Source organism: Labeo rohita, chromosome 24 (genome assembly GCF_022985175.1).
Source record: "Labeo rohita strain BAU-BD-2019 chromosome 24, IGBB_LRoh.1.0, whole genome shotgun sequence".
NCBI classification, from domain to species: domain Eukaryota; kingdom Metazoa; phylum Chordata; class Actinopteri; order Cypriniformes; family Cyprinidae; genus Labeo; species Labeo rohita.
Window position 1 is genome coordinate 24,483,065 of NC_066892.1, and position 12,092 is coordinate 24,495,156.

The 12,092-nt window shown below is 36.7% G+C and overlaps 1 protein-coding gene across 1 annotated transcript in view; it reads right to left on the reverse strand.

Moving 5' to 3' along the window:
- Positions 1 to 9,491, reverse strand: part of LOC127155609 (NXPE family member 4-like) — a 55,292-nt gene extending 45,801 nt beyond the window's left edge. The window contains exons 1-4 of the mRNA XM_051097944.1: positions 9,051 to 9,491; positions 8,905 to 8,966; positions 168 to 533; positions 5 to 55 (exon numbers count right to left, since the gene is read on the reverse strand). Coding sequence (XP_050953901.1) covers positions 5 to 55; positions 168 to 533; positions 8,905 to 8,966; positions 9,051 to 9,087 — 516 coding nt within the window. The 5' untranslated portion in view covers positions 9,088 to 9,491. The remainder of the gene's footprint in view (positions 1 to 4; positions 56 to 167; positions 534 to 8,904; positions 8,967 to 9,050) is intronic.
- Positions 9,492 to 12,092: the final 2,601 nt, after the last annotated feature.

Consider the following 12,092-nt stretch of genomic DNA (forward strand, 5'->3'; position numbering starts at 1 on the left):
GAACAACAGAGTAAGTCCCATTACGATGATCCACAACCTCCCCGTACACACTCGCCTTCAAGAAGAATAGAAAAGTTTAAGTGAAATGCAGAAAATTTATTTTCGTTGGTGAAGTCAGCTTATAAACATATGTAATATTCATAAAATAAAATAATACAAAAACTCACCTTGAGCTTTGAATTGAAAAGCTTTGCTTTGAAAAAATCTCCTCCATATGTTTTCAGGTTTTTATTGTGGTCTCTGGCTGTGATAATAACGGAGATGTTGTCTCCCACTTTGTAACTCTTTTTGAGTCCCACAATAGAGAATGTTGAGTGGACTGGACTTGTGCTCAGATTCAGCTGAGTGAATTCTTGATCTGGACCAGGCCAGTCCAGAGCCTTCTGTAGTCTTTCCCACTCCTCATCACTGATTCCCATGTCAAGTGCGGATACTGCATAAGAATTACTGCTAGCATTATTTCGAGGAACTGGTTTAGGTCTGGGGGGCGAAAAATGTGACATTTGGATCCCAATATTCAATCCCCACAGAGCCTGAGAGAGGACCAGAATATCAGTCAGAAAATTCCTTTTTTTTTTTTTTCAACATGTAAATTTTTAAAGTTCAGTGCACACTTCAAAATCCGCAACAAAATCCCACCTATATCAACTTAAAAACTTAAGTTCATTTGCTGCCTTAATTTTTTTTATTATAATCAACTTATACTAGAAAAGATATGTGGAACTCTAGGCAGTTGGTGAAAACATGCAAGAAGTATGAATAAGTTAGGTCTTACTCGCACCGATAGAGAAGCATTTCATAGGGCTGGAAATGATTTGGGTGTTAGGCAGGGGGACGGAGCCCGGGGAGTGAATTTCGAGGGGGGGCGGCGTTTCAGTTCCAACTGGTTAGGTTTATTAAGAAATTAAAGTGATTTCTCTATTTTAACCATTCAAAAGTTTACGAAAGTGATCCCAGTTCTGCACATAAACAGCGCAATGTAGACTAAAATGTAGCAGAATATTTGTGTCTATGTTTCGCTGCGCAATACCTTTTGTGATTGGCCATAATACCTGCAGACTAACAGAAATGCTTCTCTATCGGTGCGATTCCTACTCATAAAAGCAGATTCCTACTCGTAAAAACAGACTGCAGTTTTTGTCATTCATTATAACAACCAAAGTGTAGAGACGATGTAAATAATAGATTCAGTATGCCTTATAGAGAGCATCATTAATTCAAATGTAAGTTTGTGAGATCGCAATGAACTACAAGTGACAGCTTTTTAATGATTATAAAGGGAGTTTGCAAAAGTGAAATTTAATTTATACAACAGTTTTATGCATTTTTGATTTTATACAAATGTTAATATTAAGTGACTTACATTTTAGGAACACTGTTGAGTGATTGTGCTATATTTCGAAAAAAACAAAAAAAAAAAAAAAAAAAAATAGTTCCAAACAAAGTCACAGCTGAGATGCTGCGCATCTATAGTCTTTGACACAGTGCTGTTTCGTTTGTGAATGAATCTACTTTTTGGAATCGATTGAATGAATTACAGTATTCCATTACAAAGACTTTGACTTGCTGCCACCTACTGGCATTTTCAGATTCATTTTTAAAACATAAATTGAGTCGTTTAAACCATTTAATATTTCAATATTCAAAACTTTACATTTAAAACATTAATCTCATAGCACTGTTCTTATGAAATGCATTAATTCCACCTCTGAATCTTGAATCAAAAAAATCTGTAAATATTCTTTATTGCCACATTTGTGCTCCTCTGTGCCGTGCAAAGGTGATTTGTTGTTTATTATATTATTTTAATGTAATTTATTGTTTAATTAGATTTTTTTGGAAAAAAATAAATCTAAAATTAGAAAAATGGCATTACAAAGGTTAAAAAAAAACTTCAAGGAGTCAAATATTGCTTTATAATGGGAAGGTTAATTTCTGTCATTTGTCATTTGATCAGGTGTTCCTAATTTTGTTTTTAGTTTTTTTTTCAGTAGGAGCACACAACATACAACAAATCTTTCATTTGGCCAGAATTGCTAAATTTAGAGAAAACATGAAATAAGTTTAATGTTATTATAGATTATACAGGGTTTTATAATTTAATACAACCGAAAGGACACCTAAAATTACCATTATTACAAAAGCTAGAGTGCCCCAAAGCGTCCTGAGTTCTTTGTATGTTTGGGCGTCATGGTATCTGCTTCCCCAACACTAAAATAATTAGGCTACGGATCTACTCAAAGTTATTTTATAAGCAGTTGCTCAGGGCCCCTGAGGCCACCTGCGGGCCCTTTGTCAGGGGTTCACACAGCAAATAACTTTCATGTCAGTCACGTGTGTTAATGTTTGAAAATGAAGAGCCAGCACTATCAGTCTGGTGCAGAGAAGAGGAAAGTAAGTGAGCAAGATAATGGAAAGTGATGAATTCTTAAAAGATATTGATGAAATGGTGATTGCTGGATTATGCCTTATCGGTCTAATTCAACATTTTGCAAAGACTGAAGATGCTTTACCACTGTAAAAACAGCGTCATCTATAGTATGGTAATCAACATAAAAGGTATTGTTCTTGTGGGCACTTCAAAATATGTAAATAATTCTACTGTAGATACATTATTCTGATTGCTTAGACCTTCAGAACACACATTAGCTTATTTCCATCGACCAGTTAAAGCAGTGGTCTCAAACTCAATTCCTGGAGGGCCACAGCTCTGCAGAGTTCCAAATCATACCTGCTTGGAAGTTTCTTGTAATCCTGAAGACCTTGATTAGCTGGATCAGGTGTGTTTGATTAGGGTTCGAGCTAAACTGTGCAGAGCTGTGGCCCTTCAGGAATTGAGTTTGAGACCAATGAGTTAAAGTTTACAGAAAATCGGTAAATAAAACCGCAAATTCACTTTCTTATAGCAGGTGAAGCTTATAAAACAGCAAATCTCTTAGTCCCCCCAAAATGCTGGGGTTGGCCCTGGTCATTTGTCTACTGTGCATTCAAATGGCTTGCAGGCGCAAGGTTGGATATTCTGTGTTTTTCGGATGTAAGCGACAGCAAGACAAGCACATTCCCTTTGCCTGCTATGAAAAATACAGCAAGATGTGATCTAAAGCTTCAGGTGTCTTAGGGGAATTAGGGAAGTTATAGTTGATGCCAAAGTAAAACAATGTTATCGGAACAGGACTGAAAACCCACATAGGTCTCTACCTGTGGGATTTTGTGGGCAGGAGGGGAAGAAATATTATTATTAGCAGGACTGAAGACTGAAAAAAAGGCAGTTGTTTTGGCAAATTTGTTTTAGTTAAACTTTCTGCAAAAACACCTAACATCTAGTGCTGATATCTGAAACTGTTTCAATACTCTTTTACTGCAGTATAGATACACTGCTGCACTTTGTTGCCCCCTCTTCTTTCCTCTCTTCAACAGTGAGTTGACACACCCCGAAAATATGCAACACATCCTAAACACACATTCTGTAATAAGAAGGACTAAAAGCTTTTGTCAAAAAAGGGGAACATTTAAAATGTCAGGCGAGTTTTTGAAATAACTTCCTTTTGTAACCTGGGGGCCTGCTGCATGGAATGCTTAGACTAGTCTTACAAGTTAGTCATCTATTTTGTTTTCTTTAAAAAGTTACGACCAGTCATTAAGTCAGCTACATAAAAACTGATTGGAAACTGTACATGTAGATGGCAGATATTTGTCATAATAATATAAAAATTTGTAATAAAACCTTGATGTGTCTAATGATTTATAGTTACAGGCCCACTGGATGTTAACAGGTCATTCTGTAGTTTTCTGTAAAATAAAAGTATGTGTGAGCCTGGACCACAAAACCAGTCATAAGTAGCACCGGTATGTTTGTAGCAATTGCCAAAAATATATTGTATGGGTCAAAATTAGCAATTTTTCCTTTACGCCAAAAATCATTACGACATTCTGTAAAGATCATGTTCTATGAAGATATTTCGTAAATGTCCTACCATAAATATATCAAAACTTAATTTTGGATCAGTAATATGCTTTTTAAAAACTTCATTTGGACAACTTTAAAGGAGATTTTCTCAATATATATATTTGCACCCTCAGATTCCAGATTTTCAAATAGTTGCTTCTCGGCCAAATATTGTTCTATCCCTAACAAACCATACATCAATGGAAAGGTTATTTATTCAGCTTTCATTAGCTTTCAGGATCACATAATAATATTAATAATAATAAAGTAACACTTTACAATACAGGTGCATAAATATGCATTAACTCATGCTTCACTAATGCACAGATAATCATGAGTTAATATATAATTCATGAAGAACTAAACCATTTATTAATAATTACTGCATCAGCAACAAGTGAACATTCTATATGATTCATAGATTAAATAATCAATAAATTGTTATTTTTATTACCACAGTGGGTTGAAGCCATGCATTTCAACTTCCAGTTTTCTGCTTTCATTTATCATTAGGTACTGATCTGCAAATATATCATTGTGTTATCACCTTACTTGTTGAGGCACATGATTAACTAATTCTAAATCCATAACCACAATGACATATTACTTAATTACTTAATGGTTGTGTGCCTTAACAAGTAAAGTCATAACATAATGATACATTTACAAATCATCAGCTAATGATTAAATAAAGCAGACAACTGGAATTTGAAGTACATAGCTTTGATCACTGTAGTAATTAAAATATAAATTTGCATGTATTGCATTCTTTAACACCAATCTCTTATTGTGAAAGCCATCATGTTTACAACTGTGACAATGGACGCTTATTAGGATTAACTAAACACTTGATTTTTAAAATATTTGAAGTTTGCGGAATCTTCAGAGAATTTTTAAAATATGTTCAAGAGTTTTTAACCCCAGTGTATTAACATTTCCACAACTCTAAACATGATGCGGCACAAAACTAAACATGATTGGTTGCTTAAAGGAGAACTCCACTTCCAGAACAACAATTTACAAACAATTTACTCACCCCCTTGTCATCCACAATGTTGTCTTTCTTTGTTCAGTTGTAAAGAAATTATGTTTTTTGAGGAAACCTTTTCCGCATTTTCCCCCATATAATGGACTGATATGGTGCCCCGATTTTGAACTTCCAAAATGCAGTTTAAAAGGAAGAAGGGTCTTATCCAGCAAAATGATAGGTTATTTTAATAAAAATAATACAATTTCTATACTTTTTAAATGTCAAGTTTCCTCAGTTGGAATCATTTACAACCGCATTTGGGATCGTTTGAAGCCGCATTTAAACTGCATTTTGGAAGCTCAAAATTGGGGCACCATAGCAGTCCATTATATGGAGAAAAATGCTAAAATGTTTTCCTCAAAACATAATTTCTTTATGACTGAAGAAAGACGGATGTGAACATCTTGGATGACAAGGGGGTGAGTAAATTATTTGTAAATTGTTCTTCTGGAAGTGGAGTTCTCCTTTAACCTGTCAGTCATATAGCCTCTGGGCAGGCCTTGGCCATTCAGAGAAGCCAAGGTTCCCAGTCTTTCTGCCTGCATTACCCGGCTGAAAAATCCAGCATATTTAGTATGTATGTATTTAGTATACATAGTTAGGTATGTTTCATAGCATGGCTGCTGGTTTGAGCTGGTTTAACCTGGTCATGTGCTGGTCCTGAGCAGGAGCTAGTTGCTTAGGACCAAAAAATGACCAGCTAAGAACCAGCTTAAACCAGCTCTTACTGTTTTTGGTGTTAAAATACTTGTGTTAAAGTACTGTAAGGATTTATTAGATGCGAAGTGAAAAATTAGCACTGAAAAGGTGTGGACACATTTTTTTTTTTTTTACCTTCTTGAATATGCATTTGTATGAGTTTCCCTTTCAGAGGCACAATTTATGGGAGGAGAGTACTAAAAATAATTGCACGGTGATTTAGGAACGTTCGTGCTTATCAAATTACTGGTATTTGCGCCATTCTTTAACGCCCCAAAAAACATGTCTTAAACTATTTTGCGCTCGAAATGGCTGCAATTGTTATTGCTAGGAGGTGGCACCGCCCTGGTGAAAATACCAGCATATGCTGGTAGGTATGTTTTGATGCTGGTTTAAGCTGGTCCTTTGCTGGTTTATGCTGGTCCTTTGCTGGTTCATGCTGGTCCTTGACCAGCAACATGACCAGCAAAAACCAGCAAAAACCAGCAAAGGACCAGCTAAGGACCAGCATAAACCAGCAAAGGACCAGCATATGCTGTTTTTTTTCACCAGGGTGCAGAGAACAGAGAGTGTGTGGTAGAAGGGAGAGGATATTTTCCACTCATATTAATTTATTGAGAATGCCAGAAGAAAACGTTATCCGAACATATCATATGCCAAGCCATGTTATTTTTATTTTGCTTCAGGAAATAAAAGAATGCTCAACTAGGAGGAGTCACGCAATACCACGTCCATCAAAACTTACTGCAACCCTTTTTTTTTTGACCTAGAACTAAGGTTAATAAACACCAAAACACCAAACACACCAAAACACATTCTTACAAGTATTTGAGAATCGGAATATCAGATAGTTAATGACATATTTAACAAGTTTGTGAATATTTTGAATAAAAAAAGGAAAAAGTAAATAAAAGCGATAAGACATTTACAGCGGAGCTTCACGTGACAAGCATGACGCATCGCCATGGAAATAACTTCTAAAATAATGCTCGCCTTAAAATAAATAAATAATAATTAAAAAATTAAAATAAATAATTCAATCACTTTGGGGGATCAGCTAGAGTGTTTAAAATTTATGTGTGAAAGGGCTCAAATCTTCCATAGCTTGTTGACATGATTTGGAATCTGTGAAAATTGTAATATATTGTTGCGTTTCCAATATATTCCAAAGCTAAAAGTTAAGCACGTGCTTTAGTTGTAAAAACTAAGCATTGTTTTGGAATGTAGATTCTGTTCTTCTCCAGTCACTGCAGTTACACGGTGTTCCGACCTTCACGCCTTACACATCAGTAAACATATGTGAGTAAACGGAAATTACTTGACCTATGTCTAAATATAGACCAGTTGTCTATACACAGTCATTTCTTTTCGTCAAATCCATATTGAAGATAAGTTTTATTTTCCAGGGAGGTAAAAAAACTGAAGTGCATCTAGTTTAAAATGTAGGCTACACGCTACATTTAGGTTTTCTAAATGTGGTTTAATGTGAATATCAAAAAGGTATGTTGCTATTACGTTCGTTCTCATACAAAGGAATGCATTAGGTGTGAAAGATAAAGACAATGGCTGTGCTGTGGCTTTGCCATGTAAAATGATCACTTAGATTAGAAGGAACAATCTCTTTTAACTGAATGCGCTGGTGCGCTACTTCTCAGCCACCCACTGAACAGAGCAGACGCAGAGAGTGAAAGCAAGTGTCCGCAGTTGGGAAAAACAAGACGTCGCACTCGTTCGGCAGTACAGGTGCTCAAGACGACATAATGCTAAAGAAATTATTGTAATTATTGTGCTCAATTTAAAAAGGTAGTGCCGCTTAATGAAGTGTAGAGGTGTATTTAAAAGGACTTTTGATAAACAAAAATGTAAATGGAAAAGCGGAAATTTAAAAAAGAAAGCAGAAATATGAATTATTTAAAATATACATTTTAGTAAATTCATAAATAACCTAATAGGCTAATACTACTACTACTACTAATATCCTTCCAATAAAACTAAAAACTAAAAATGTGTTCAAGAGTTTCAGAAAGGAACAGTAGAAGACACAAGGATCCATCTTAAACAGAAATCTCCTATGTGACAATTTTCATACGGATATCTCCAAAACAGCATTTTATAACGAGTCTTATTAAACTTTGGGGCAACAGGCTATTCTAGATTTGTATAAAATGTATATTTAAAAACATTGTAAATCAATTAGTTATTACACTTACAGTCAGTATATATATATATATATATATATATATTTTTTTTTTTTTTTTTTCTTTTATTACGTGAACGACCATAGAGAATCTTGCGGGAGCGCGACTAAAAAAAAAAGGATCTCGCACAAAGCTTAAGTTCAAGCTACTGGCGATTCTTCACCCTCTCTCTCTTTTATTGAGCAGCTATTATACCATAATAATTAAATTGATAGATAAATAGGTAGATAGATAGACAGTATAAGCCAAACATTTTCCAACGCCCTAGTCCAGGGAAAATCAACGGGCAGGGCAGGCATGGATAAGCAACGTCGGTCCTGAAGTGCCGATGTCCTGACTCCTGGACCGACGTTGCTTACCCCTGCCCTAGTCAGTCAATGGCAAACCTGTAATTATATCATTGGGTAGGGCTTTGTTACAGCTGTCACGAGTATTCATACTTGCGGAGAAAATTCTTTTGTATCCTTTAGTTCTTTATTTAATGGAATCTATAGGCTACATGAGGCGTTGTCTTTAAACCTGTCCACTTACGACCAGCAGCTCATAAATAACAATACTTTCGGATTATTCGATTATTAGATAATACGCTCGTAAACAGGAATAAAGACAAGTAAGTATAAATTGCATTTAAATAATATTTTGAGGTACCGGATAGAAATTTGAAGACAAATTGACTAATTTGCATTTAAAAGCCGTATTTAGCCTATTTATTTTTAATGAACAGAAGTAAATGTAATACTGTCGTCAAATCAAGTCACAATGCATTGAGACAACTTCCTTAAATAAATACCAAACATAAAAATCTACTTATTTGATTATTTAAAATGACACTTTAGTCTTAAACTAAAATTCTTAATTTTGTTAGCAAAATTCAGATGCATACATCCCAGAACTGGAATTTACAATACATTCTCATTTCATTTGAACTAAATGCCGCCCATCACTGTTGTCATCAGGGATAAATAAAATTCTTTTGTATTTAATGACTATTTTAAAGTTTGAATTTAATATAAATTTTCTTAAGAACTCACCAGACAGGATGATGTACAAAGAAAACATCCCAGTAGTAATACACATTGTCTTAACCTGCCGACTAATAATACACAAAAATTAGCTATTTCTAAAAACATTCAAAGCATGCAATAATTTTGACCAATATGACAAATGCAAAAATTACCTGGTGGATTTGATTTTGTCATGGATGGTATGACCATGGCTAAGTCCGCTGTTCTCCTAGAAGAATTTTATGTCAGCTATGATCAAAGTACATGTTCTCCCAACCTCAAACCAGTGTCCTGTTAAACTGGTCACACTGCTCTGAAAACATGACATTGCTCTGAAAATGTGACGTGACATTTAGGTGGCACAACACAGCTGTCCTCAGTAATAACATTTTGTTTAGCCAGTTTGCCTTTGTTAGAGGCTAAAATATTCTTGCTTCTGGAACTACTGATTTTTTTATTTATTTATTTTTTTTTTTAATTTTTATTATTTTTTAAATGAGAAGAAAAATGGTTATGGTTCAATTCAATATCATATTAAATGTGTAAAAAGATCTGACATGATTCATCTTGGATTCATTGTATACATCTCAAAAAACAGCAATTTTACAAACACAGCGTTTAAATTTTTATTTATCTCTCATCTGTCTTCCATTTTTTAATAGGTTTTAAATTCAACTGCTTGGAAAATAAATAGCAAACCTCACCTTAAAAACAAGCATAAAGCTGGGTGTTTCCAGAGTCCATTACAACAATTACAAGACGTCATGCTTCAAACAGCTTATTCTCAACACCTACAATAAACTGACAGACTTACAATAAGCAGATCGTGTTGTTATGCCATGGCTGCCTTTACTGATCCTATCAAGCTGTACTGTATATGATATATTTTATATATATATATATATATAAATATTTAATAGAACAGAATGTATTTTTACATGTAAAGAATATTATGTGCTTACATGCATGTACCACAACCCTGCAGGCGAAAGCCAGTACTTACTGTGTACATTGAGCCAGGTGAATGCAATATTGCCAGAAACATAATCAGAATGAGCTTTATTGCCAATGCTCTCTCTCTCTCTCTCTCTCACACACACACACACACACACATACACACAAATAAGTACAAATACTTATTTACCTTACTAATACCTATAGAGAGTTCAAAAAGGTAAAGAGAACATCAGATGAATAATTATGTTAAGCAAAGATTCTAGAAGGTTAATGCCAGTTCCTGAATTTCATATTGGTAATTAAACAAGCACAGTATCAGAAGCTTTCACCTTTTGTTTCTGATGGCTTTTGGTGAACCTGCCTACCAGTCTTTGAAGTATCTGAATTGGGGCTCATAAAACTCCAATGTCTAAGCTGGCTCCTGATAACTGGATAACTGTGCATGTGAACTGGAAGTTGCTGCATATATTATTTTAGTATAGTGACATATTTACAACTGAAATGAAATATTCAATAGAGAGCAGGTTTTATTTTAGCGCTCTTCCTCTCCATTTCTCACTCATAGCAAACTGTTGGAGGGATGTGGTTAAGGCCATTCTGCACAACCAGGTGTACTCCAGGTCAGAGGGGGCAACACTTAAACCAAATAAAATACAATGGGCTATAATTACAATTTGCACCACACGACTTTAAGACAATATTTGCCATTTTACTGATTTAGAAATGCAGTTCATCCAAGTCTTGCTTGTCCTTGTCCTATTTAAAATAATACTGAACTTGAAAATAAAAATGTAAAAAAAAAAGTGAAAAAAAAAAGAAATAAATAAAAAGTGGATTGTTATTTGCTATATATACAAAAAATAATAAAAAAAAAAGCAAAAAAAGCAAACATAGTTATGCCCAAAATATGACAGAGTCCGCATTTCTGAGCGCTAAACACATGTAATGTCTGTTTTATTTATACTGGATCCAAGACACCCTCATACAAAAAATAATATACATCACAATAGTAATACAATTCATGACATTCCATAAATTCCAAAAGCATCCAGCTAACGGTGACTGAAAAAAAAAAAAAAAAAAAAAAAAAAAAATAGAAATAGAAATGCTTTAAGTGCTCAAACATGAAGACACTAAATACAACTGTGACAATATATCTGAGGTGAGGATCTAAGTGCAGGAGTTTATTGAAAGTCCAAGGAAAAAACAACAAGTAATCCAAAACGGGTGACACTGAGAAACCTGACCAGAACCGGAAGCAACCATTACAGAGATTAACAACTGACAAAATACAGGGGAAAGACAAGGACTATTTATACACAGGGCAGAGGTAATGATCTAATTGGTAACCAGGGTAACTAATGAGGGAGTGGGTGTGGTTCAATGAACATCCATGGCGACAAACAAGAGAACAGAGAGGCAGGGAAACAGTGAACAATAAGACACAAAAACTACAAAATAAGTGTCCTTAAACACGGATACAGAAAACGAAGACCAGGATCATGACATAAGCCCCCCTCCAAGGAGCGGCTTCCAGACGCTCCAAACAGGAATTCAAGTCCAGGAGGGGGGAGGAGCTCAGGCAGAACTGGGGAAGGGATGGAGGGCCAGGTCTATGTGAGGGGAGATAAACAGGGGACTGAAGCAGAACAAGAGGCCAGGGTGGAGTCAGCCAGATGGGGGGAGCTGAGGACCACCAGATCATGAGAGAAGACCTCCACGGCGGAGCAGGCGGAACCCAGCAGGGCGGAGCAGGAGCCCACCAGGGCGGAACGGACGGAGCATGAAGCGCCGGAACCCTCCAGGGCGGAGCCGGAGGCGCAGGAGCCCTCCAGCGCGTAGCAGCCCTCCAGGGCGGAACAGGAGGCGCTAGAACCCTCCAGGGCGGAGCCGGAGGCAGAACAGGCAGTGCTAGAGCCCTCCAGGGCGGAGCCGGAGGCAGAACAGGTGGCGCTAGAGCCCTCCAGGGCGGTGCCGGAGGCCGAACAGACGGCGCTACAGCCCTCCAGGTCAGAGCCGGAGGCAGAGCCAGCGACACTTGAGCCCCCAAGGGCGGAGCCGGAGGCGCAACAGCCCTCCCAGGCGGAACAGGAGGCGCCGCAGCCCTGCGGGGCGGAACAGGAATCTGCATCACGCTCTGGGACCTGGGGAGAGCAGGGACAGAGGAGGCAGACAGAATAGAGGGAGAAGGCGCAGCAGCCCTCCGGGGCGGAACAGGAGGCGGAGCAGTCCTCCGGGGCGGAACAGGAGGCGGAGCA